Source organism: Amia ocellicauda, chromosome 8 (assembly GCF_036373705.1).
Source record: "Amia ocellicauda isolate fAmiCal2 chromosome 8, fAmiCal2.hap1, whole genome shotgun sequence".
Classification (NCBI taxonomy): Eukaryota; Metazoa; Chordata; class Actinopteri; order Amiiformes; family Amiidae; genus Amia; species Amia ocellicauda.
The window spans coordinates 7,078,548-7,105,898 of NC_089857.1; the positions used below are offsets into that span (position 1 = coordinate 7,078,548).

At 46.5% G+C, this 27,351-nt stretch overlaps 1 protein-coding gene across 2 annotated transcripts in view; it reads left to right on the forward strand.

Moving 5' to 3' along the window:
- Positions 1–26,430, forward strand: part of rhobtb4 (Rho related BTB domain containing 4) — a 48,449-nt gene extending 22,019 nt beyond the window's left edge. For both annotated transcript variants that reach the window (XM_066711934.1, XM_066711935.1), the window contains exons 2-11: positions 7,623–7,823; positions 9,313–9,416; positions 11,986–12,171; positions 12,494–13,334; positions 13,460–13,679; positions 15,038–15,156; positions 24,605–24,755; positions 25,488–25,576; positions 25,948–26,053; positions 26,184–26,430. In XM_066711934.1, the coding sequence (XP_066568031.1) occupies positions 7,632–7,823; positions 9,313–9,416; positions 11,986–12,171; positions 12,494–13,334; positions 13,460–13,679; positions 15,038–15,156; positions 24,605–24,755; positions 25,488–25,576; positions 25,948–26,053; positions 26,184–26,362 (2,187 nt within the window). In that variant the 5' untranslated portion in view covers positions 7,623–7,631 and the 3' untranslated portion in view covers positions 26,363–26,430. The remainder of the gene's footprint in view (positions 1–7,622; positions 7,824–9,312; positions 9,417–11,985; positions 12,172–12,493; positions 13,335–13,459; positions 13,680–15,037; positions 15,157–24,604; positions 24,756–25,487; positions 25,577–25,947; positions 26,054–26,183) is intronic.
- The last annotated feature ends 921 nt before the right edge of the window (positions 26,431–27,351 follow it).

Genomic DNA, 27,351 nt, shown 5'->3' on the forward strand with positions numbered 1-27,351 from the left:
TGCAGCCTACCACTGTGAAGGCAAACAGTAGATCAAGCGTTAGTTACAGTCTAGTTTCTTTTCCTGCGCCCAGGGGGGATGTTTCTTGTATGTATTATGTAACGCTAAAGGATAGAGAAGTAGAAACCATTATATTTGTGTGTGATGGCATTTCGGGTATTACATTAGTTTGGTGTGCTGCAAGCCATCCAGGCCCCGCATACAGTGTTCTGACCCGGCCTAGCTGCCTCAGGGTGGGCGGCATTTCTGATGGTCTGAGTCATCTGTACATTCATTTTTTTGGTTAAACTACATAGTCAGATGTGTATTTGTACTCAAGAGGACAGCCATAGCTAGAAGAAGGCACAGCCACGCATGCACAACAGAAACCGTGGTCTGTGTTTCAGCCGTTGGTTTGATTTATGCTGACAATTAACTATTATCTGTTTGGTTTATTGTGACTGGCCCCTGTCTGAGAGGGGGGACCAGATGTGGCTCTCCAGCAGTCAGGGATGGGTAGGAAACGAGATTGGGGCTAAAGGCACCATAAAACGTTTGGGATCTTGACATCTGGGTGGTGAGCTACGTGCCTTGCCTGGCATATCTCTGTCTCAGGGCTGCCCACCTCCGCATGGCAGGGTGTGTGGGTTTCCCTGTCTGGAGAGGAGCAACAGAGTGAGTCATGGCTCGGCTCTGACTCCCCTCCCCGTCTGGGCTGAATGGCTGCTGGCTGCTTGATTCACACACGCTGCCACTGAAAGCCAGGCAGTCTGCTGTGAGAGGTCTCAGCCCCAGTGCAGGGAAACCTGTAACACTACTGTCAAACAGCAGCCTGGGCTATTTCTGTTTTTACAAGCTCTTGTGTATTTAAGAAGGCTTGATCCTTTTCAGTGTTTGAGTCTGAGAACAGCAGAAATGAACCTAGCTGTTCACTCACACTTTAAAATGAATTGTTTTCATTTTGCTGACTTTTGACACTTGTTAAGTGCGTCATGGGACTAGGAGGGAAGGGGGAGCTGATTTGTATGTTGAATGTAATAAGTTTGAATTATTATGTCTACTAATGTAAATCGTATCAATCCTAAAACAACCATGTCCTTGCATCACCTTATCACAACTTGTGTTTTGGAGTTTCAAAATTAATACTGCAGGAGATGATTATGGTGCCTCGCTATCACATAATTTGTAGGATCCACATCTTAACAGGAAAACAAACTGTGACTTTAAGTCAAACATGTTGGGATAGTTAAGATGTTTCAATATAGCCTACACCTTAAAAAACATTTCAGCTGCATACATGGTTATTAGTATGCTTAAAAAAAGAAATGAATAAAAACATTTCCTACAGAGTAACAATATTGTAAAAACGCCAACTGCAGATGCTTGTATTTCAAAATGGTTTATTTTTTGCATTGAGGTAGTACAAGAAAATCAGTAAATACTTTTTTGTGCTCCATCTGTGCATTTTGTAGAAGAGGAGACTGCAACTCCTGAAACCCAATGCACGATAGTTACCAGTTACAAGCAGGTCCATTCTTACTTTGTTTTAATTAGAAATTACACTTTTTTTGTATACATGTTTGCTATGTTAATACAGCCTATCTATACTTCTCTCACTTACATGGAGATGGTCAAAGTGTTTTAATTATTCTAGTCATATTCTCATCCAACCGTCTTGTTCAGAAGACCCAGAACTCCAGGGTCGTCTTTCCTGGCGCTTGTATGGCATCACTGTTGCGCTCGTGTACCGTTTTATGAACAATTCTGTATCCTATTGTTGAGAGAGATTTAGATCTGAACTCCAGTCTAGTATGCAAGATAATCCTTTATTTGAATAAGAATATTAATAATGCAACCCAGCCTAAGAAGTGTTGTACCCTGGGAACTCCTGCACCTGCACCGGGAGAAAATGAGCAGCTCTGCAATGGGAGACATCCTTGTTTCCATGCCAGCTCTCCAGATGAGGAGTACATCACAGTTTCCACTGATTGAGTCATGGAAACTGCAGCGTTACTGACTTACACCACAGTGACTAGGCTGGGCTCTGCTTGCTGCACCTGCTTTACACAGGAAACTGAAAACAAACCAACACGCAACAAATTAAGCTTTGGATCCTGTCTTCCTCCCAAAAGCCAGCCCACAGCAACAGTGCAGTTGAGCACAGTCTCAGCCTGGCCTTGCACAGAAAAAAAGGAAAACTAGAGACTGCTCCACAATGCTGGTGCTTAAGATGGATACATTGATAAGAATATACTGTATTTAAATGAACACAAAGAGAGGACATTTCACCCTCGGCCCAATATTGTCTCTTTGTGTTTGTGTTTTTGCTCCATCTTGTGCTTGGTAGTCCATCTGTGGCGGGTGCAGTATGTTTATGTTGGGACTGTTTGGCCACAGCAGGGCTCTGTAATTTGATTAAGACAGTAAGAAGGGTGGAAGAGAGGAGCGCCGGGCCCATTGGTTATGTACAAAGACTGCAGGATGCTCTTCGGCTCTTTATTCTTCACCACTGCTCTACCAGACCTGCTTTCTGCCAGTCTGGAGTCTGTTACATAATTAGTCTGTGCGTGCCTTACCTTGCCTGTGGCTGCAGCTGCTTTTCCAGATTCCCATCCACATCCACACAGACACGGAGACACACAGACTGAAATCCCGTGCCCTGTCGTGTGTGCGCATCTGTTTAGGCGCTCTGTCTCGGTTGGCTTGGAGCATTGCAGGGGGTCAGGGGCAATGAGTGGGTACCAGGGGGCCAGCTGTGCAGATGCATGGAGTCGTGGGGAATGTTGCTGCTTCCACATCTGGCTGTCGGGAGAGGGATCTTTGTTATGTTGTGTGCTCTGCTGCTGAGGCTGTTATATAATGGAGGGGGAGGAAGGGGAGACGGAGGAGGAGGAGAGCTGATGGGAAATCTGTCTCTCTCTCTGTGTTGTACATGCAAGGGAGGGCGAGAGATCTCTCTGCAGCGGGAAGTGAAGACTCCACTCAAGGAGATGGAATGTTGTTGGGGGGTGGGCTATGTGGTGACCAGGCGCCTACACTGGAGCAGGGCCGGGGTTGTCAGGGAGAAAGATTGCGCGTGCGTGTGTTTAGGATGGGAGCCAAGACAAGTGCATTTCAGTGCGGAGACCTACGGATGACCTTTCCTCCTGCACTCTGTTCCACTCAAACACACGTGCAATTCTCCCACAGAGGAGAGGTGTGAGCAGGGAGCATGAACACCGACCCCTGGGGTCTATAATGAGCCTGTGGTCACACAGTGTTGCTCTTACATCACACGTCCCTCACCCAGAGCAAGCCTTGCTAAGCTCATTACATGTTCTGCAGTTTATTCTGCTTTGACACCTGGCTGAGCCCTCTTTTCACTCTCCACCGAGGTCACTGCGAGCACATATCACATCCAGTCTTCCCCGCGGGCTTCCCACAATTCTTTCTGCCTACTGCCTGCCTACTTGACATGATCTGCTCCGGTACAGTTTTATATGTATAATTGAAGGCAACTATACAAAGATTGCAGCACAACATTTCTTTCATTGGAAACACCTTTAAGACTTTTACAAAGCACACCATGCATTTTAAAAAAAAGACAAACTGAAGTTTAGTTAGTGTAGGAATACCATTTTACCTTTTTCTTTTTTTATACAGAAACCAGTATCATTTGTTTCTCCCTGAAATTGACACCAAGTGTGAGATTGAACTGGATGGACTTGATTGTGCAAACAGACCTTGTGTATAGGCTGCGGATCTCTGTAACCTGACCATGTGTGTTTGCAAACAATGTTTTGTTCACGGGTTTTGCACCCAATGGCATACACCAGCCCACATGAGTCCTGGCTGTCTGAAAATACAGGGTCTGCAACCCAGCACACCGGACCCGTAACTGTTCTGCGTGACTCTTTGTTTCTGTGGGTTTAATTCCGCAATACTAGCAGAGGAATGCCTGAGTGAACTCTATAGTCAACCTGTATTTGACAAGTGCTACTCTGGTGTATAGACATGCATTGTAATCTATTTAAAGCAGGAGACCTCTCCTCAGGTTACAGGGCAGGTGATTACAGACCAGGTGGTAAGAGACACAGCCTATTTGTGTTTCCTTTCCAGGCAGCACACGTATTCCAAGATAAGGTGTTGACTCTTGGAGGGATAATCTGATGTTTATCATTTCCCTTTCACCAGTGAGGGCTTTGTGTACCTGCAATTTCTGAGAAGCCGGTCTTAATATTGGTTGTCTAGCAGGGTGGGGTGGCTGCGACAAGTGATATTCAGTTACTCGTGTGCTGTTCCCCAGATATTACAGTGGAAAATTGAATGAATAGCTCACATTCTGACACAATTAAACAGGAAGTAATCTTAGACTGTACTGGTTTGGTGAAGGGTATCATTATGATGGAAGTTTGATTAGTGTAAGTGAATAAAAAAAAAATAGTGTAGCATATTAATCTTTGATCAACTACAGCTGCCGTGCAAAAATCAACTGAGCTCTTGTGCCTTTTCCTTGCACTGGGAGCACTGAGGATTGGCAAAGTCCAACCAAGATGTCCACACGTTGGCATCTTTCCCACTCCTGGTAATTTATTATACTATTCAGTGTGTGGATCTGTTTATACACTGAGCTGTCAGTGCATGCGTTGTACCCAGCTGTCCCGATTATCAAGTGGCTGATGTTTGAAAGGCGCACTGAAGACGATATTCTGAGAATTCAGGACACTTCCCATGAGGTGGCAGCTGTAGCACAATGCACTCACTGTCTTAGCTCCCACCGAAATGCGGTCCCTGGGCTTGTGTGGGCCGAGCTCTGGTCAGACGGGCTGGAGCGCGGAGGAGTCCTGCGGGTTAGGAGTAGGAGATTGCCAGTGACTCATGCTGCTCTTTTCCTTTGTCTCCACATCAGAGCAGTTTTTGTTGTTGGCCCAAGTATTGTGTCACAGAACAGGTATGGCATTAAGGGCTCTGTTGTAGACCGCTTCCTACAGTGCCCGGGCTCAAAGCAATGATGTCAGAATTGTACACTCGCCTCAAGTTTACAGGACGGTCTGTGGTGTAGGAGGCCACTTCAACGTGGCAAAATAAAAGGCATTGCATTTCACAACTCTACCAGGTTGAAACGACTCCCCCGAAACTGAAATAACAACATAACTCCGAAGTGGCATTATTACTTTTTTACACCTTGCTTCTACGGTGAGGGAAAAAAGTATTTGATCCCCTGCTGATTTTGTACGTTTGCCCACTGACAAAGAAATGATCAGTCTATAATTTTAATGGTAGGTGTATTTTAACAGTGAGAGACAGAATAACAACAGAAAAATCCAGAAAAACGCATTTCAAAAAAGTTATAAATTGATTTGCATGTTAATGAGGGAAATAAGTATTTGACCCCTTCGACTTAGTACTTGGTGGCAAAACCCTTGTTGGCAATCACAGAGGTCAGACGTTTCTTGTAGTTGGCCACCAGGTTTGCTCAGGAGGGATTTTGTCCCACTCCTCTTTGCAGATCCTCTCCAAGTCATTAAGGTTTCGAGGCTGACGTTTGGCAACTCGAACCTTCAGCTCCCTCCACAGATTTTCTATGGGATTAAGGTCTGGAGACTGGCTAGGCCACTCCAGGACCTTAATGTGCTTCTTCTTGAGCCACTCCTTTGTTGCCTTGGCTGTGTGTTTTGGGTCATTGTCATGCTGGAATACCCATCCACGACCCATTTTCAATGCCCTGGCTGAGGGAAGGAGGTTCTCACCCAAGATTTGACGGTACATGGCCCCGTCCATCGTCCCTTTGATGCGGTGCAGTTGTCCTTTCCCCTTAGCAGAAAAACACCCCCAAAACATAATGTTTCCACCTCCATATTTGAAGGTGGGGATGGTGTTCTTGGGGTCATTCCTCCTCCTCCAAACACAGCGAGTTGAGTTGATGCCAAAGAGCTCGATTTTTTTGGTCTCATCTGACCACCACACTTTCACCCAGTTCTCCTCTAAATCATTCAGATGTTCATTGGCAAACTTCAGACGGGCCTGTACATGTGCTTTCTTGAGCAGGGGGACCTTGTGGGCGCTGCAGGATTTCAGTCCTTCACGGCGTAGTGTGTTACCAATTGTTTTCTTGGTGACTATGGTCCCAGCTGCCTTGAGATCATTAACAAGATCCTCCCATGTAGTTCTGGGCTGATTCCTTACCGTTCTCATGATCATTGAAACTCCACGAGGTGAGATCTTGCATGGAGCCCCAGACCGAGGGAGACTTGACAGTTATTTTGTGTTTCTTCCATTTGCGAATAATCATTGTCACCTTCTCACCAAGCTGCTTGGCGATGGTCTTGTAGCCCATTCCAGCCTTGTGTAGGTCTACAATCTTGTCCCTGACATCCCTGGACAGCTCTTTGGTCTTGGCCATGGTGGAGAGTTTGGAATCTGATTGATTGATTCCTTCTGTGGACAGGTGTCTTTTATACAGGTAACGAGCTGAGATTAGGAGCACTCCCTTTAAGAGAGTGCTCTTAATCTCAGCTCGTTACCTGTATAAAAGACACCTGGGAGCCAGAAATCTTGCTGATTGATAGTGGATCAAATACTTATTTCCCTCATTAACATGCAAATTAATTTATAACTTTTTTGAAATGCGTTTTTCTGGATTTTTATGTTGTTATTCTGTCTCTCACTGTTAAAATACACCTACCATTAAAATTATAGACTGACTTGCAGTTTCTGAGGCTGACAAACACAGGTGCCAATAGGTTGGCAAAAAAAGGCATTTACTGCTATTTCTGTTATCTTCCTCGTGATCATACTTCGAGCCTCTGGCGGATGTCCACCGGGAATAAAGGACAAGGTTAAAAGCCAGCATTAAATCCCTTCTGCTATGCTCAGTCTCCATTCAAACACAATTAGCCTTTTAGCTGTCTATTTCTGAAAGCAGGCCATGTGACATGCAGGCAACAGTCACCTGAGGAGTGTATTTCATGTCTGGGAACCGTGGCATCCAGGGATTGCTAAGGGAGGTGTCAGGGAGTGTAGATCCTGCTGTCCACCTCCTAACACTGGAGGCCAGAAACAGCTGCTGGGACCAGGCCAGAGTCAGAAAGCACTTTTTATATGACATTCTATATTTACCACATTTGTTACCAAGGGAAAATAATTTCCTTTGTTTATAAGATGAAAAACCTAAATTTAAGCTGCCTCTATTTACTTATTTATGTGTATGTGTGTATGTATATGTGTGTATATATATATATATATATATAATATAATCATCCTGAAAGGCTCATGTGACACTGAGTTATATAATCTTATTAGGAAGCAAAACAGGTGTAGTCCATTTGTATACACAGCACAGTTTGTGTGTATTCTGGTTAGGAATACATTATTTTAAAGTTCTATTTTAATCACAGAAAAACTTTTTTAACATGGAAAATGAGGAACCTTGTTAATGGCACGTCCATTTTTATAGTTCTATATATGTTTTTTTTTTATTATTATTTATTTATTTATTGTATTATTATTATTTTATTTATTTATTATTGGAAGTGCTAGCAGAGCTGTCAGTCTGTTTGATTTTCTGTATGTTTAGATTTATGGGTTGATGTTTATCTGTGTGCATGTGATCATCAGTCACCAGTATTCACCCGCCACTCTCCTTCTCTCTCTCTTCTCTCCAGGCCCTCTCCATGGATATAGACACAGACTATGAGCGGCCCAATGTTGAGACAATAAAGTGCGTGGTGGTGGGAGACAACGCAGTGGGCAAGACTCGACTGATCTGCGCCCGCGCCTGCAACGCCACCCTCACGCAGTACCAGCTACTCGCCACACATGTGCCAACTGTCTGGGCCATCGACCAGTACCGCGTGTGCCAGGAGGTGAGTGCAGACACACAGATAAACACACAGCGTGCCCATGTGTGTTCACCTGTATCTCTCTGTAATTGTTTCCACTATTATCCTACTAAAGTTTGAGACTTGAGAGATCCCAAATTTCTGCAATTTCTGCACTTTTGCTGTCTATTTTGTTTAATAACTACTGCATTTGGCTGCCAATAGCCACTAGCTGAGTGTTTTTTCTTGGCCATGTAAATTTGTGAAGTCCAGGCCTGATTTTGTATAGCCTAATCCTGAAGATGCCTGGGCAGAAATATTCTTGGTTTCCACATTAACAGGAAAGAGGAATCTTGATTTGAGATGGAAAAGCTACTGTACACACCTGTGTTAGGCTGCTGACTGCACGTTTCCTCTGGGTGATAAAGCAACAATCTCCTCAGCTGAAAGGGACTTCTCAGACGGTGCACAAAGCATTCGGTTATTCTTGGCAATATTACAATATTTTCCCTCAAGCTGGAAGGGAACTGTGTGTAACTGCTGTGAAAATGGTCAACACACACAGACCTACTCAAACAGGTGTTGGAGAAGTGCTGTATTTCACCACCCAATCTGCAGGAGTGACACTGACCTTTAGAGCAGCTGCTAAAATAATGAATTTTTAGTTTTCTGTGGAACACGTCAATCTCCAATGTACACACTTCATTTCTCAAGATATGTTTGTATTCTGTGAGAAGGTTGTACAGATTTAAGTCGTATAAAAGCATTAGAAATTACAAATCATGGTATTTAAATAAATAAACGTGGCATCAATGTATTTTCATGTCCACCTGCCTTTGCTTTCTTAGTGAGGTAGGTCTGCATGTTTGTGGGATCGAGTTTGATTAATTACAATAATAGCTAGTTTTAGGACTAAAACTATTTTCAAGTAATAGTTATTATGATAATAGATAGAAATAGGAAACTATTTTTATAAGTTCAAAATGTGTTGATTTAGGTGGTTGTTTAGGTCAGTAGATATACATTTTTAATTTATTTCCTGTTTTCTAACCAGGAAGGGATTTTAAACAGCAGTTTTTCCTCCAAACTTTCCATTCCAATAATAATTTAATGATGTCTTTCTGACGTCTTTTATTAAACAAGTCTACATGTATTTGCCGTGCACATATTGACTCTCTACCACCTGTGTTTGATTATGACTGTTTTATAATACCGCTCAAAAGTTCACACTTTAAAACTAAAACAAAAGATGCTTTTTTTGTACTTTTTTAAATGCTCCGTTGCTGAAACAGGAGAGAGTGTAGATTCCATTTCTTTCCCCGGTTGTTTTCTTGGCAGAGAAAGATCTATCCTACTGCCAAGAAGCTCAGACAAGGCTGTGCTTTTAAACCATGTCAGGTTGGTTGACAAGTTGGCTGGAGACTTGAGTGAAAAACAAAACCAAACAAAACCCTGACCGAATCGGTGTATCTGTGCGACAGTGTCTCAGTGCCTGTCAGTGCGTCCGCCTCAGACCTTCTCTGTGCGCCCGCAGGTCCTGGAGAGATCTCGAGATGTTGTGGATGAGGTCAGCGTGTCCCTGCGGCTGTGGGACACCTTCGGGGATCACCACAAAGACCGACGCTTCGCTTACGGCAGGTGAGGAAGATGCACACCGTGGACCGCATGCCCCACAAGAATCATTTAATGTTTTTCAATTTATATGCCGTCCCAAGTTAATTCTGATGCACAACAAGTTAGTTTTATTTATAAGCAGTAGAAGGTTCAATTTGTGTTTTTATCATGCTGTTTTGCTGTGCTCTCGCTACCAGAACACACTGATAATACACACTATGGCCTCCCGTGTAATTTGATAAGTTAGGATGAAAGTGCAGTGCGGCCTTTCTCCAGCATGCCATATAACCGAGACGTGATGAGGCAGGGCGTGCGTATTAATACAGGGAGTGTTGCCAGTGCAAGTCAGACAGACGCACAGAGAGAGTCTGGGCTCCAAATTTGTGCTACTCTTCAGAATTATTGTATTAATTGCTCAGGCATAACATGATCAAGCATCCCGGCAAGTGGAAGCAACGGCTGTATGGATCAGTCTACATCGTCTGCACCATCCTGTCAGTTTCTCTCTCGCTGTGTGAAGATGGGGCTGAGGTGGCAGCCTGTGTGAAAAGTTTTCACAGCCTGTGCAAATCAGGTTGAAACTATTAAGCAATTATGAGGGGATTCTGATTTGCATAAAACTGCATCCAAAACGGAGACAAAATCAACATCAGATCACTCGTGTTGAGTCAGTTTGTAATTTGATTAGTCTTTAAATTGGCACCGCGGAGGATCTGCAAATATGGCTTCCCGGATTTCTGTGCAGGATAGTACTTGCATTCTGCCCAATTCCGTCTGCTTCAGTCTCCAGAACACTCTGGAAAGACTGCCAATGCTGACTGCTGGAAAGAGGCCACGGGCTCTAAATTAGTGTGGTGCATTGTTGTAATGCTTGTCAGTTAAAGGTCTCTTGGCTAACCCCCTGCCCCCCCCCTGCTCCCAAACAAATGTTAATGTCAGTAATTTTGTTCATGCACTTTTGTGTATTCTCTAGATTAGTGGTGTAGTTCTGAGTCATTTACAGATACCCAAGTGATTCTTTCTCCCCTGCTTATTATCAGGCCAAGCTGATAAGAGTTTGTGTAACTGCATGTCACTTCTGTTCTGTATTTCTTGTTGGAAGATAAGAGGGTGGTGCCAAGTAAAAAACTGTCAGACAGGATGGAACCAGCCCTACGACCAGTGAGACTTTTTGACGTGGAGTTTTTCAAAATGGTTTGACAGACATCCCATCCAGACAACACCACAGGCACAGCTTCTAGGGTGTTAATGGGATGACTCATTTGAGAACCCACAACAGGAGGCCCTGCTTTGCACAAAGGGTCGTGGGTGTGTGTAACAAGCTGCCCAGTGCTGCTGTGCATTATATGTCACTGGGTCTCTGTGGGTTCCTGGTAGTAAACTATGCACTATGGAGGTAACCTGAAGTACCTTTTGAAACAGTGGGAGAGGATAGATACATGTTGTTCCCTTAAGCTCTTTCCAAGAACTTAATGCAAGTGAAAATCACCAGGCAGGGATGCATATCTCAAGCCTTTGCTCCACATTATATATAAAAGAAAAATGTATATATATTTATGAGGTTACATAAGATTTTAAACCTGACCTTTGCAGTTTGATGTTATGATAGAAAATCACATGATCTGCAATTTGTATCACTAGACTGTATATGTTTATCACAGTATTAATAATTAATATCAGCTTGTATGTATGTCTTTATTTTAAACCCTGTTGGTATTCAGTGCTGTCACAGCTTCACACCCAGGCTGGACTGAATCTCTGAGTGATATAGGAGATGTGTGAAAAAAGTCTGTAATAATCACCCTTGTGTAGTGTGAATACAGGCCAGTGTTTGGAGGTTGTGTTAAAACTGAAAACACAGGTTTCACAAAGGAGTGTTCAGTGTGGTCTGCTGTTGTTCTCTGGTTCCTTGTTCTGTACTCAGGCCACTGTTGCAGGAGGGTGACCATGATCCTTTGCAGCTTACTAAGTGTCTATGTATGTGTATGTGTGTGTTTACAGTATGTGTGTCTGTGTGAGGCATTGTAACTCATTAGGAGAATCTGTGTTTAAGGACAGTCAACAAACTGGCTACTGGCAGCGCTCCCTGCTCTGAGCTGTGGCTGTAGCTATGTGTGGGTATGTGTGTGGGGGGGTGTGTGTGTGCTGTGCTATTATTAGCTTCTCCGTGGCCTGTCTGTTATTTTGCCTGCTTGTTACCTTACAGTGGGTCTTCATTTCACATTGTTTCTTGTCATCAGGAACGCCAAGCCAGGCCTTCACAGCAGCCTAAGAAACTGATCTCATACTCCTTAAGTCCTGCAAGCATCCAGACAATAATCACATACATTAGTGTGCTTTCAGCGGATTAGAATTGTATACATTTCTAGTGTGGGTCGTCTTGATTTCCTGTAGCTGCATAAGTTTAGTATCCAATGGTCATCTAGAAGAAATAACAAAAATAAACCACAAATAGAATTTAATTTCTTGTCTGCATTGCCTCACATTCCAGTTTTGTCATATTCTAGAGCTTAGCTGTAAATAATTCAGAAAGCAGTGTGTTCGTTCCTGAAGATACTCATGACGTCTCTGTCTCGCCCGATCTCTGTGGCAGGTCTGATGTGGTGGTGCTGTGCTTCTCTCTGGCCAACCCCAACTCTCTCCGCCATGTGAAGACCATGTGGTTCCCAGAAATCAAGCACTTCTGTCCCCGCACTCCCATCATCCTTGTGGGCTGCCAGCTGGACCTGCGCTACGCTGACCTGGAGGCCGTCAACCGCGCCCGCCGCCCCCTCGCCAAGTACGTTGGCCTACGTGCACACCGATACACGTCATACACACTGACCAACAGAGCAGCGTCTTTAGCACTTAGTGACATACCAATCTTACACACACAAACACTGACCAACCCTATGAATTTGAATTATGCAAAGATAAAAGGTAATATAAAATGGACAAGTTTAAATGTTTTGAAGTATGCTGATACTGAATAACGGCTCCAAATGTCTGTAACCTCCCCCTTTGCCCTCCCTGTTCCCTGTTCCCTCTTATGCCCCTACCACTCTCTCCCCTCTTGGTGCCCTCTTTCCACCATTAACCTTCTCTCTTCTCACTCTCGCCAGGCCCATCAAGCCCACAGATATCCTGCCCCCTGAGCGGGGACACGAGGTGGCCAAGGAGCTGGGCGTGCCGTACTACGAGACCAGTGTGGTGGCTCAGTTCGGCGTGAAGGATGTCTTTGACAACGCCATCCGAGCTGCCCTCATCTCCCGCCGCCACCTGCAGTTCTGGAAGTCCCACCTGAAGAAGGTGCAGCGGCCGCTCCTGCAGGCACCCTTCCTGCCCCCCCGCCCGCCACGGCCCGTAGTGGGCATCCCCGACCCTCCTCCCAGCGACGGTGAGGGCCCCGCCTCCCTCTTTGCACTGCCCCTCTGTGCAGATGTGCTCTTCCTCCTGCAGGGTGGCACCACCCGCGTCTTCGCCCACAAGGTCTACTTGGCCACCTCCTGCTCCAAGTTCTATGACCTCTTCACATTGGACCTCGGGGGAGCATGCGGGGGCTGGGGTGAGGAGAGGGAGGGCGAGTGGAGCAGGGAGGAGGAGGATGGATCCGGATCTGGGGGAGAGGAGGAAGAGCAGAATCGCAGAGGGGCCAAAGAACAGGCCGGACGCACCAAGAGCCTGGATATCGATAAGGACGGGGACGGCAGCGGGGGTGCGCGGGGAGCCAGACGGCCCCTCCTGCTCCAGCAGGGCTCTCTGAGGACCTCACAGAGTGACAACTCTCTTCCTGCGCGGAGCCAGTGTGTGGGGGGACTGCTGGGGGGAGGCCGAGCCCTCTCCAGCTGGGGGCGCGGGTTCCAGAGCGTCTGTTTAGAGCACATCGAGGACCCTGTAACGGGGCGGCCCAGGCTTATGACTGTTGTGTCCATGGATGGCTTGATTCAAAAAGGACCCTTCCAGGTAGGGATGATCTTGATGCATGCTGTTGGGGGGGGATCAGAGGATTGCAGTGATGAGGGAGGGGTGTCTGTGTGAGAGGGTTGAGATGGGGAAGTGGAAATTTGACCGTTGCTCTCCCCCTGCAGGCGGTCATGCAGTACCTGTACACGGGCAGCTTAGACGAGGCACGGGGAGACCTGATGCAGGTGGCCACCATCGCGGAGCTGCTCGAGGTGTTCGACCTGCGCATGATGGTGGCCAATGTGCTGAACCGCGAGAGCTTCATGAACCAGGAGATCACCAAGGCCTTCCATGTGCGCCGTGCCAACCGCATCAAGGAGTGCCTGAGCAAGGGCACCTTCGCTGGTACGGGCCTGGGGCTGCCCCCCTGCCCCCCTGTCCATCCCACCAGCTGTCTCTATACAACCATTCCTACGTACTGTCCAGACATCTACCTATACTGTCTATCTTACTCATCTCAAATCTTTTTGTCTGTGTGTCTGCTTTTTCACCTCTCCACAACGCCATCTCTCTATTTGTTCTGTCGGTTTGCTCCTCCCTCTCTCCTTACTGTTCAGTTTGTCTATTCACTCCTCTGTCATCCCTCACGTCTCTCCCCCATGGGTCTCCGGTCTGTCCATCCATCCATATTTGATCTGTCTGCGATCACTGTGTCAGTCTGGCCCCAGTTGACTATTATCATCCAGTAATTGGAGATGTTTGTACAAGAAAATAAGTTTTTCAGCTTCTGCAAGTGAATTTCCCTCCGAGAGTATTTTTAATCTGGGGATTTTTCCCTCTTTCAATTGTTCATTATAGTCATTTAGTGTTCTAGAGCACTTCAAAATGTGCACGAGTGGCTCTATTGAAATTAGTCTTATTATTCTGTATGTTATTACCACAAGCGTTTATTGGGAAATAATTATGTTAATTAGCCAGTGTAATCTCACAGCCCACAAGATTAATGAGGCATCGGTTGTGTGGCAATCTGGTCAGGTGGAGAGACGGGACACTGTCAGAGTGCTTCCTGGGATTTGGTCAGACTGGGAGCGCTTACTCAGTTAGTCGTTTATGGTCTTAAATTGAGCAAGACAAGGAATTCAGCCTTGGGTCGGATAAGACCTGGCTGTTCTAAGGCAGGGTCTTTCAGACAAGCCCCCACCGTTTCCTGGCTCGTGCTCCAGATGCGCTCGCAGTTACTTAATTGCATCCTTAACTGCACCGGCTGTTTAACATGACAATAATTAAAAAACGGTCCAATTAAGCAAGTTTAGTTCAAGTATGGATTCGATTAAGAGCTTGGCTGAATCAAAAACTGGCACATGCAGGGGTGCCATGGAGACCAGGGCTGCGGACTCTTCTTAGCCCCCTCTGACCCTCGCAGAATGTTCGCTTCAGGTCCTAATAAAATGGCCGGTGGCTGCACAGCTCCATACCTCTGCTTAGATTTCTGGAAGCAGCAGGAGACAATGCAGGACAATCTGTGCCTTTGCTTGCCTGTTTGTCTCCCAGCAGTCCACTGTGTGTCCCTTCTTGCTCTCTCCCTCTTTTTGTGCCTATTTTATAGCCCTGTCTATCTGTCTATTTATTTATCTGTCTGCCTGTCTGTCTGTCTGTGTGTGTCTTATCTGTTTGTCCGACTGTCTGTCTGTCGTCTTCTCCTCTGTAGCTGCGACTCTGTGACACACGCCGAGATGTGTGTTTTTTCCTCCCGGTTGTTTTAGATGTGGTGTTCCGACTGGACGACGGCTACCTCCCCGCCCACAAGCCCCTGCTGATCTCCAGCTGTGATTGGATGGCGGCCATGTTCCGCGGGTCCTTCATGGAGAGTTACATTGAAGAGGTGGGTGAGGCAAGGCTGTGGGATGGTGGGGTTTTGGGAGAGTTGGAATCCCAGTCATACTTTTAGGAAAGAAAGGCAGTTCAGTACAAAAACACAAGGGAAAGAGGGTGCAAGGACAGTCACACAGGTAAGTCTTGGCCACACAAAAGCAATTTTATACTGTAGACAATGTGTGGGAATCAAAACCTGGCTATAGAGGTCTGAGTGCTGGAAAAAGCCAAATGCCAGACTCCTGGAATATAGCCCTTGCCTGTCATGCATTTATGATTCAATCTCACAACCTCTTCTTGTAAATCAGACACACCACACTGCAGCAGAAGCTACCTGTTAGTTGGTTTGTAGACACACACGCATGCACACACCAAGAGTCTGTTAGTACATCCCTGTCCTGCTGCACAGCTCGTCACATGGCTGTGAGTGAATTCTGCCAGACCATTTCATAGTGAAAGTGCTGTCAGCACTGCAGGGGCTGTAGAGGGGCCTGGGCTTGGGACCAGCCCGCTCCTCAGGTGGTTCCACACTGACGCACTTCAGCGTCTGTCAGCAACAGCGGCTAAATAGGGAAATAAACACAGGGCATTGCAGGGATGGGAGATGACAGTGAGGCTGTCCCAAGAGTGCGTTTTGTGAGTTGTAATTTTGACTCCTGAGGTGGGAGGAAGACGGAAATAATTAGATATGGGTGCCTAGGGCTAGGCTGGGCAGAGAGTTGTTAGAGAGGCAGTGCAGGCTGACACAATAACGGCAACTTAGGCTGTCTTGGCTAGAATTGAGCACCACAGCATCCCTCAAACTGCTTGTTTTTTCCCCCCATCCCTTCTGGGAGATCTGCTGAAGTGAATCCAGTGAAACCCCTTAAAGGAGCAGTACATGACTCTCCTTCATGAATATGTGACCCATTGCGCTTCGATGCTTGTTGACCACAGCATCCAAAGAACAAAACAACAGGAGTCCTGTGAACGCTGACAGGAAGTGAGGGCTTGTGTATCAGCACCGCGCAGGCCTGGGCAGGAGCAGCGAGCCCTGCTGTTCATCCTGCACACTTCCTGACTAAGCTCTCGGGGTTATGAAAAGGAACACATACAGCACACTTCACAAGCAGGGACATGGCACCCTGACAGGAGAAAATGCACGCCATAAACAACTTACTCCAAAGTAAACACTGAGCTCATTTCAGCTTCATTTTCATTTCTGGTTTTAAACAATGCATTTGACATCTTGGCCTGGTTTGTTTTCCTCATTCGACATCATAACTTCAGTTCATTAACTTGTTGTTGGCGTCCCCCTGATTTAATGCACAGGGAGTGGTATTCATGTGGCATTAGAAAGCTGATGTTTGTTGTTTCTTCAAGGGACATCATTGGGGAACACTTTAGAAAATGGTGGATCGTGTGTGTGTGTGTGTGTGTGTGTGTGTGTGTGTGTATATACACTCACCTAAAGGATTATTAGGAACACCTGTTCAATTTCTCATTAATGCAATTATCTAATCAACCAATCACATGGCAGTTGCTTTAATGCATTTAGGGATGTGGTCCTGGTCAAGACAATCTGCTGAACTCCAAACTGAATGTCTGAATGGGAAAGAAAGGTGATTTAAGCAATTTTGAGTGTGGCATGGTTGTTGGTGCCAGACGGGCCGGTCTGAGTATTTCACAATCTGCTCAGTTACTGGGATTTTCACGCACAACCATTTCTAGGGTTTACAAAGAATGGTGTGAAAAGGGAAAAACATCCAGTATGTGGCAGTCCTGTGGGCGAAAATGCCTTGTTGATGCTAGAGGTCAGAGGAGAATGGGCCGACTGATTCAAGCTGATAGAAGAGCAACTTTGACTGAAATAACCACTCGTTACAACCGAGGTATGCAGCAAAGCATTTGTGAAGCCACAACACGTACAACCTTGAGGCGGATGGGCTACAACAGCAGAAGACCCCACCGGGTACCACTCATCTCCACTACAAATAGGAAAAAGAGGCTACAATTTGCACAAGCTCACCAAAATTGGACAGTTGAAGACTGGAAAAATGTTGCCTGGTCTGATGAGTCTCGATTTCTGTTGAGACATTCAGATGGTAGAGTCAGAATTTGGCGTAAACAGAATGAGAACATGGATCCATCATGCCTTGTTACCACTCTGCAGGCTGGTGGTGGTGGTGTAATGGTGTGGGGGATGTTTTCTTGGCACACTTTAGGCCCCTTAGTGCCAATTGGGCATCGTTTAAATGCCACGGCCTACCTGAGCATTGTTTCTGACCATGTCCATCCCTTTATGACCACCATGTACCCATCCTCTGATGGCTACTTCCAACAGAATAATGCACCATGTCACAAAGGTCAAATCATTTCAAATTGGTTTCTTGAACATGACAATGAGTTCACTGTACTAAACTGGCCCCCACAGTCACCAGATCTCAACCCAATAGAGCATCTTTGGGATGTGGTGGAATGGGAGCTTCGTGCTCTGGATGTGCATCCCACAAATCTCCATCAACTGCAAGATGCTATCCTATCAATATGGGCCAACATTTCTAAAGAATGTTTTCAGCACCTTGTTGAATCAATGCCACGTAGAATTAAGGCAGTTCTGAAGGCGAAAGGGGGTCAAACACAGTATTAGTATGGTGTTCCTAATAATCCTTTAGGTGAGTGTACACCGATCAGCCATAACATTATGACCACTGAGAGGTGAAGTGAATAACACTGATAATCTCGTTATCATGGCACCTGTCAGTGGGTGGGATATATTAGGCAGCAAGTGAACATTTTGTCCTCAAAGTTGATGTGTTAAAAGCAGGAAAAATGGGCAAGTGTAAGGATCTGAGCGACTTTGACAAGGGCCAAATTGTGATGGCTAGACGACTGGGTCAGAGCATCTCCAAAACTGCAGCTCTTGTGGGGTGTTCCTGGTCTGCAGTGGTCAGTACCTATCAAAAGTGGTCCAAGGAAGGAAAAGCGGTGAACCGGCGACAGGGTCATGGGCGGCCCGTGTGCGAAGGCTGGCCCGTGTGGTCCGATCCAACAGACAAGCTACTGTAGCTCAAATTTCTGTTAAAAAGTTCATGCTGGTTCTGATAGAAAGGTGTCAGAACACATAGTGCATCGCAGTTTGTTGCGTATGGGGCTGCGTAGCCGCAGACCAGTCAGGGTGCACATGCTGACCCCTGTCCACTGCCGAAAGCGCCTACAATGGGCATGTGAGCATCAGAACTGGACCACGGAGCAATGAAAGAAGGTGGCCTGGTCTGATGAATCACGAGTTCAAGGTGTTGACTTGGCCTCCAAATTCCCCAGATCTCAATCCAATCGAGCATCTGTGGGATGTGCTGGACATACAAGTCCGATCCATGGAGGCCCCACCTCGCAACTTACAGGACTTAAAGGATCTGCTGCTAATGTCTTGGTGCCAGATACCACAGCACACTTTCAGAGGAAAGAGGTCAAATGGTTTTCAAGTTGGCCCTGTTAGGAGATTGTATGAGAGCCTGTTGCTAAGGCTATGACCTATATATTTTACATGTGGTTGTTTAACCATTATATAGATCAGCGTGCTCTTGCCTACAGTCTTTTGTTGTGGGTGACTGGAAACTCAAAGTTCATGTTATAGAAATTAGGAGAGGGAGTATTGCTGGCCTTAATGCTGAGCATCTTGAGTTCTTCAGCCGGGGAACTGGACCTATGGAGAAATGGATCTCTCTGTATATAGTTACAGCTCTTAGGAGCAATACTACACCTAGCCTGGAAACTGTGAGGAAAGGGGATGCTGGGGTGCTGTATATTCTTACACCGTGAACCTGTTTCTCGGCAGACTGCACTGGTTTAAAAGGGGAATAGCAGTCTGTCCACTTTCAGGCAGGACAATCACAATATGAAGTGTCACTAGTTGTATCTGTGTGTGGGTTCCTGTATTAATGAGATCACCTCTTGGTTCTAGAACTGACAAAAATACATACTGCTGTTTCCTCGTTTCAGTTGACATCTTTAGACCCACATCCTGTCTGTGTATAACGCAGACTTTACACTGGTCCCAGGTTCATCCTCCAATCTTATTTTCCATTAATGTCAGTCTCCTGCCACTATTCACCTTGGACTTGTTCCCATGGTGCCGAGTAGGCTTATCTAGTTGTTGTCTGATGTGCATTGCGGCTGTGTTGCGGCCCAGGAGTTGGACTGGATTGTTCTTCAGTGTTACGGGTTCCTCCGGGGCTGATGCACTGTGGGGTCCTGGGCTGAAATGCTGCTTAGTGCAAGTTGTTATTGTTGTATTCCTCTCATTAAAGACCTGGCCTTGGCATTGTTGCAGCATTATCACTTATTAACATTTATTTTGGTCAGAGGGTTGCCAAGAGGACTTTGGCTGTGACCCCAGCAACTCTGTTTTTGATGTTTGTTTGCGGTGTTATTAACTGCTGTGTTGTGTGATCAATAGTAAAGGACAGTTGGTTTAGTGGAGGATGGTGAGCTGCAGTGTGTTGGACTGTGAGGTGGTTTTGGCCGCACGTCCTTCCTCTCCCCAAACTGGGGTAGGTTTGTGTTGAACCAGACTCCCATAGTGCCACTGCACTGCCCCAAGAGATACAGATACATACTACTTCATAATATCTTTGCGTTATGATTTATGAAGGAAACTGCACACAGGATGAAGATAGAAAAGAAAACTGAGAAATTAGGACCTTCTATTTAAAGTCCTATTTGAGTCATGTTCAGGTTGTGAGGGAGAGCAGCACGTGACTTTCGACAGCATCTCTATTTTTAACGTGTGCCTGTCCTCTTTTTTCATCTTTGCTAAACTCATTAAAGGTAATTTTGTTTGTTGCACATCCACACAAGGATGACTTCTTATGTGCTGCCGCTCTTGTTTTTATGTTTGTTTAGTGCAGGACCAATATAAGAAAAACTTATTGTGCTACAACAAATGGTATCCCCTTCATCTCTGTTCTTGCTGAAATAGGTGGGAAATTACCAGCTTTCACAAAAACAAAGTAGCCAGATCACCGAAAGAGCAGGTTGCAGAGGAAGCAAAAAAATAGCAGATGGCACAGAAAAGAGTTGCCCTTCCTTAAACTAAGACCAAGCACGAGATGCTTGTTGTTGGCTGGTCTGTGTTATTGTTTTTCCAGTTCTGCACAGTAGAGCAGGTAGTATAGTCAACAGTGTGTGCACTGTGTTTCTGAGCTTCCTGTGTGTTGTTTGTAAAGACTGCTGCACTTGAATTCTCAGAGATTTACTTTCTTGCAGTTGTACGCACAACCTATTGTACCTGGTCTTTAAGCGGTGTTCCTTTGACAGTTTGTTTCTGGGATGATGATCCCCTTTCCCAGAAAAACAAAACAAAAACAAAACAAACAAACATGGGACCGCAACAGAAAATAAATAAAAATTACAGTTATGAAAGATTGACGTGTCACTATAGCTTCCTCGTGTTGATTTCAATCAGTAAGGAACAGATGTATAATATAGCGTGGTGGTAAATGTTTAATGAATACCGCCCTCACAGCAATGAACAATGTCCTGCCTGTGAAACTGGCAGCCTCAAACACGGCTGCTTTGCCCATATCTCTCCGCACGTCCTTTACGGGTGTGATCTTTGTAGTTTTTGTGGACAGGAAAGTGGAACCGAGAGGTCACAGCCAGGCCATCCTGTTAGCGGTGTCCTGCCTAGAGAAGCCCTTTATGTGTGTGTTTGCTTGCTGGCTTTACAGTATTTGCTGTAAGGTGCTCTATAGCTTGCTGTTGTGTTTAGTTTTGGCCACAGTTGTGTGCTGGATGGTATGGCCCCCTCCACCTGTGGACACAAAGGTCACTGCCTTTGTGACAGCTTGTTTGTTTTGTTTTTATGTTTAAGGCTTAAAAAATAAAACTAGTTGAAGCAGTTTGTTCAGCCTTCCTCAGACCAGACTGTCATAACTTGTCACTTTGTTGATTAAATTGTCTGGGCCGTCTGAGGGAGGGGGGAGAAAGCAGCACAACATGGTCAGGAGGCAGAGAGTATAGGAGAGTGTAGCTTCCTCGATTTCACTTCTGCTTTCTGATTTCACACAGCTGGGCCACACTTTAAATAAAAATCTGGACTCGCCCTCCAAATCACAAACTGCAAGCCCAGTGCTTGAAGTTCCCAGCATGTGGAAGCAAGAGGCCACCGTGAAGTACTAAAATTGTAATACACAAGTGTGTGGGTTGAAGTTGTAATTTAATAGGAAACCAAGTGTGGATCAACACTTATTTATTCTGGAATTGAACCTGACACTGGCAAAGTGTCAGTGGGGTTAATTCTATGGGAAATTACCTTTTGACTTATAGGAGCAACAAGTTAATGCATAGTTTGGGTTCATGACCGGAGGATGGCCAAGCAATGGATGAGCTGCAATTTCCAATTTCTTGATGTGGACATCTGTGTATTTAGATTTAGATTCTGCATACATCTGTTCATTAACTAGTGTGTGCTGCAGATTTAATAGGATTTTTAATTCCTGAAGGGAACTTGTTGCCATCTGACAAGCAGACACAGAGTGTGTGACTGTGTTTACAGTACAGTCACCTGGGTTGTGCGTGCAGCTGGGTTAAAAATAGACAGCAGTCTTCACCTAGAGATGGTTCAGCCTTGACTTACTCTGACATCACTTTACTCCTGTTGCTATAGCAACACGGCCTACCTGAGTGCAGTGTGCGAAAGCCCGGTGCAGAGCTTGCAGGCTACTGGTCTCATAGTTTTCACCTCAACTCCCAGCTTCCCACCCCCCGCACAGATGCACAGATGCACATGATTCTAATCTATATTCATGATCTGGACTCTGGGATAGTTGACAAACTTGCCAAATTTGCAGATGATACTAAAATAGGTGGCTCAGCAGATGCTATTCAAAGGGACTTAGATAATATTCAGTTGTGGGCCGACAACTGGCAGATGAAATTCAATGTGGATCTACCTTGGTTAAGTGCAAGGTATTACATGCAGGTAACAAAAATATCCACTATAATTACTCTATGGGAGGAATAGAACTAGATGAAGTAACACATGAGAAAGACCTAGGAGTCTATGTGGACTCCTCACTTTCTCCATCTAAACAATGTGGAGAAGCAATAAAAAAGGCAAACACAATGTTAGGGTATATTGTCAAAAGTGTAGAATTGAGAACAAGGGCAGTGATGTTCAGACTGTACAATGCACTAGTTGGACCTCATCTGGATACTGTGTACAGTTCTGGGCTCCACACTTCAAGAAAGATATCGCTGCTCTAGAGGCAGTTCAGAGGAGAGCAACCAGACTTATTCCAGGTCTGAAGGGAATGTCCTACTGAGAGACTGAGGGACCTTAACCTTTTCACCCTGGAACAGAGGAGACTATGTGGGGACTTGATCCAAGTCTTCAAAATCATGAAAGGCATCAACCACATCAAACCAGAGGAGCATTTCCAGATCAGCAGGGACACACGCACCCAGGGACACAAAAATAGACTGGATAGGATCCTTGGATCACCTAGTTATTACTGGACACCAAACGAGCAAGATGGGTTGAATGACCTCCTCTCGTTTGTAAACTTTAAGTTCTTATGTACTGCCCCCTCCTGGTTGGCAAGGATTATTTGTCCCATTAAGTATTAAAGATACACCCAGCGTCTTATCACAGTCCTTCAGACAGTGTGTTAAAGTGTTTGACCGTCTACTGATGGTCATTAAAGACCCCGTGCTGGTAGAGGTATTCAGCTCACGTTGGTTGGTTGAACGTGCCAGTAATGACTGATCCTGAAATGGCATTCACTGTAGTTTCCCCATGTCTGACCTTTCTAAGGTAATTATAGGCCATAATGAATTTGACATTCTGCTAATTGGCACCAAGAACTTGGGCAAGGTAAGGACACCTCAAGGGCCTGTGAATGACTCCTGTGGGTCGCCCTGCAGGAGTCCAGTCCCTGAGGGCCGAGTGACCTTTGCTGTAGAGTGTTCCACCACACCGCCAGGCCACAGGGGGGCTGTACCTGTTATCAGATAGCGGGGGGAGACCTTTATTAGGGAGTTCATTTGACTTGGACGGGTCTGTAATTACTCGACGGAAGGAAAAGTTCAACTTGCATCAGAGCACATTTCGCACAGCAGTAGCCAATATTGTGTGTTGGCTTCTCGTTAATCAGTGCAATGTGACGAGGAAGCGTGAAGGGATTTGGATACAGTTTGATATTAATTATTTCCGCGAGAGGGACTCGGCGTCCTCGGCCACATCAGCAGGGCTCCGAGGGTGCCATGGGAGGCGGTGCGGCCAGCTTCGGTGTGTAGTGTTCTGTGGGAATCGGGGCTTTGAGGTACAGACGTCCATTGCTTGACTGTTAGTATCTTTCATCTGCTGAGGATCAAAGACCCCTTGGGGTGAGACTGCCCTTTCCACCGAGATAGTGAGTCTGGAGACAGAGCTGTCTGCACCGCCTGATTTTCCCCCGATGACATCATTTCTTCCTGCACTTCATATTTGTTTGCATCTGTTGCTGTGGCTCAGTCTGTTTCCTGCCAGGCGGAGGCAGTTCACGTCTGCTGAATTCAAGACTGCAGCGCTGACCCATGTTTCCAGTGCATCAGAATAAGTAGGGGCTGAAACTCCATTAATTGTGCCCAACGCACACCAAACGGCTGTACAAACAGATCCAGCCCTCAAATTGTTGTTCTGAGAGAGTGGCATGGGAAGCTCGTTTTTCTTGTTTTATGTTCAGCAGTCTTAGCTTCATAGCCAATTGTATGGATCCAGTCCTGGGGGGCAGCAGGGTTCATAGGGCTCTGTAGAGGCTCTGAGGGTAAACATTCAAGTGTTCAATTCAGGAAATAATCGGTTCCCTTATAGATCAGGATGGAACACTATCCCACACACCGAGCTGAGGCGTTGGGCTGAAGGAGAGGAAGTGAGGCTGGGGGGAAGCAGGTCTTCTTTATAAGTTGACCGTTGCTGCTGCTGTGGATGCTGTTGCTTTCCAGAACTTGTTGTAAAGTGGTTCTCATTGTTGGTTTGCTGCTAGACACCCAGATGAGCGATATGGACCCTCTTCTCCCACGTCCAAATATGGCCACCTCTACAGAAGCCTGCCATTGTTTTACAGCTCCCAGCTCCCACACTTCAGCTGAGCCTGTCACTCTCACAGCCAGCTGCTATATGGTTATAGGAAATGTCACAGGGCTTATACAATTGTATAATAATAGTACAATAGTAGTTTAAAACACTATGGATCAGTCAGTGTACAATTGTTTTCCACTTGTTTTTCTTTCCCACAGAATGCATCTTCTCTCAGGGTGACATTGCCATTTTTACTGTCAACACACAGTGTTGTGGAAACAGAATGGAAACTGCTTCTGGCAGACCTCAGAGAGGGATTGAAACCAACGTTACCATGTTGCTTTCTCTCCTCTCTCTCTCTCTTGGTTTCAATTCTCCCCTCCCCTCCCCTCTGTCTGTCTCTCTCTTGGCGCAGGTCTCCATCCCTAACACCAGTAGTGCCTGCATGCGAGCCGTCCTGGAGTACCTGTACTGCGGCCTGCTGACGGCCACCTTCGCCCTGCAGCCCATTGACCTCATCGTGCTGGCCAATCGGCTGTGCCTGCCACGCCTTGTCGCCCTCACAGGTCAGTGGGAGGGAGGTCCTTCTGGGAGGAAATCAAAGGGGAGGGGTGTGAGAACATGTCAAATTCTTTCACTGAAGGGGAACTGGGGTTGAGGACCCCAACCCCAAAATCTGAATGATCAAGGACAAAATTGCACCCTACCTTGCGCTCCCGCTGAAAGAATGGCACAGTAACTGCTCGGCTCCACTAGGGGCCTGTGCTGCCTGGTACTGCCAGTGCAGGGAGGCGGCCCTCCAGGGGGTTGTGCTGCTCCTGTTCTCTGCACCACACACTCCACTTGCAGCGGACAGCCTGGAGCAGCACTTGTCTCCATTACAACAGCATGGCCGGGTGGCAGCCAGGGAAGTCTCTCTTGTAATAGATCCCCTTATCTCTCACTACCTGTTTCAATCTCTGACTAAAACATAAAACATTCATCATTCCTAAGTTAGCATGTTTTGTTTATTTTTTACCTGAACACTGACTTGAGTCTTGCAGATTGTTTTTGTCCTATTGCCATGAAGGCGGTTTATCCCACAACTTGCCCTTTCCTCCCAGCTCTTTCAGCTTCACAGTAGCTTGCGTCATCACTTCCCATGTGTACGGGGGTTACTGTGTGCACCGGATGAGTGAGAGTGTGTGTGTGTACATTCAGGATCGTTTACTGCTGTGCCCTGCCTAGAGAAATAAGTCCCCCAGAAACTGTTGCACCTATAAAACTCTTGTGAATAACACACCTGTATCGCCCCACAGAGCAGCACGCAGTGGACGCACTGCTCCAGGCCGCAGTGCGGGGCACTGACATTGATGGACAGGTGCTCATGTACCTGGAGATGGCTCAGGTGAGTGTCATAGGGCCTGCCACCACACGTGATGTAACATTTTGAGGAAGTTAAGAAAAGAGAGCAGATAATACAGACAATAGGAAGTCAAACCCAAACTGTATTCGCGGCCCATAGTGTGTGAGCTTGTTAGGGTGATGCCGTCTCTCTGAATTTAGGGTGTTCAAACCCTACCATGTCAGGGAGGACGGCCTTTATGGCCAAGCAAGTCCCCTCCTGCAGTCGAACTGGTTTTCTACTGTGGTGCTGATTTTAATATGCCAGGGAGCTATAGCTGACTTCTCTGCCTGCCTACAGCTACTCTCGACATTTACATATGGATTCAAAGCACTATAATTGTCCCTGTTGGCATGTCTCTCATCTCTCTGCAGTTCCATAATGCCAAGCAGCTGGCCGCCTGGTGTCTGCACCACATCTGTACAAACTACAACAGCGTGTGTCGCAAGTTTCCCAAGGAAATGAAGGCCATGTCTCCAGGTACCTCTCAACCCTGCGCTCTGACCTTTCACTGATGTTAATCATGTGTTCTAGATCTTGCAAAGTGTATGGAATTTATTTTCTCTCATCGTCTGTCTCCATCTCTCGCTCTCTCTCTCTCTCCACACAGAGAACCAGCGTCACTTTGAGAAGCAGCGCTGGCCGCCAGTGTGGTTCCTGAAGGAGGAGGACCGCTACCTGCGCTCGCAGAAGGAGCGGGAGAGGGAGGAGGAGATCCTGCGCAAACAGCACACCAAGAGGGGCTGGTGTTTCTGGAGACACTCCTCCTCCTCCCCCCACGTCTCCTGAAGCTCTCCGGCAGCCCGCCTGCACCCCCGCAGACGCACAGGGCGGGTGGGGAGGGGGGGGGAGCAGGGACAGGACGGGAGGGGGAGGAGGGGTCAGCCTAGAAATCTTCCGTTCTTCCAGTCCAGAAAGGGCAGTGCCTCCAGCTCTCATTCTCTCGGGCAAGGAAGAGCCAGGGGATGCTCGGCCTGGAGAGACACGCCCATTCCTGCGGGGGCAGCCAAAAGGGTGGAATGGGCTTCCTCCTGTTTTTCCTTCTTCTGTTCTTCTGTGTTGGCTTTTAAGGCCTCCAGAAGGGATGTGTTTGCTGGTGGCTGGGTGGTGCTGGCACTGAGCCCCCTACCTCTTACAATGGCCTGTTAACGACACATGCCCCCATGTGGAGGCCGCAGTCACCCTTACACACGCTGCAGGCACAGCTGACAGACCCCACTGAGCGGCCCCTGAATGCAAAAGTGAAACCGCACTATTCTGGACACATTGGCTTGTAATTCAGGACAATAAACACACAGCCCTACATGAGTAAACCGAGCACCCTTTGATGTAGCAGTAATAATCAAGGCAAAACACCAAGCACAAAACGGAGAAGGCACATGCACAGTACTGTCCGGCCGAGCCTAACACTGTGTTGTGGGAGTACAATGTGGCCCCGCTGTGGCGAGTGAATTGCTGTCTTTTACTCTGCCAGGCCTCTGTAGAACTGGGTTATGATGCTCAGCGCTATTGCGGAGTCCTTAGATCCTCCTGGACTGTCAATTTATTTTATTATTTTGGACTTTACAGAGGGGAACCCCTCACACACACACACACACACACACACACACACACACACACACACACACACACACACACACAACTCCTGGGACTTCCTGCAGACACGGACACCCAAGGACTCCCGAGGTCTCTTGCGACTTTTTTTGTTTTCTTGTTTTGTTTCCGGTTCTCTTCTTTCTGTTGCTGTTGGTTTTCTCTTCAAGACTGTTATTGTACAG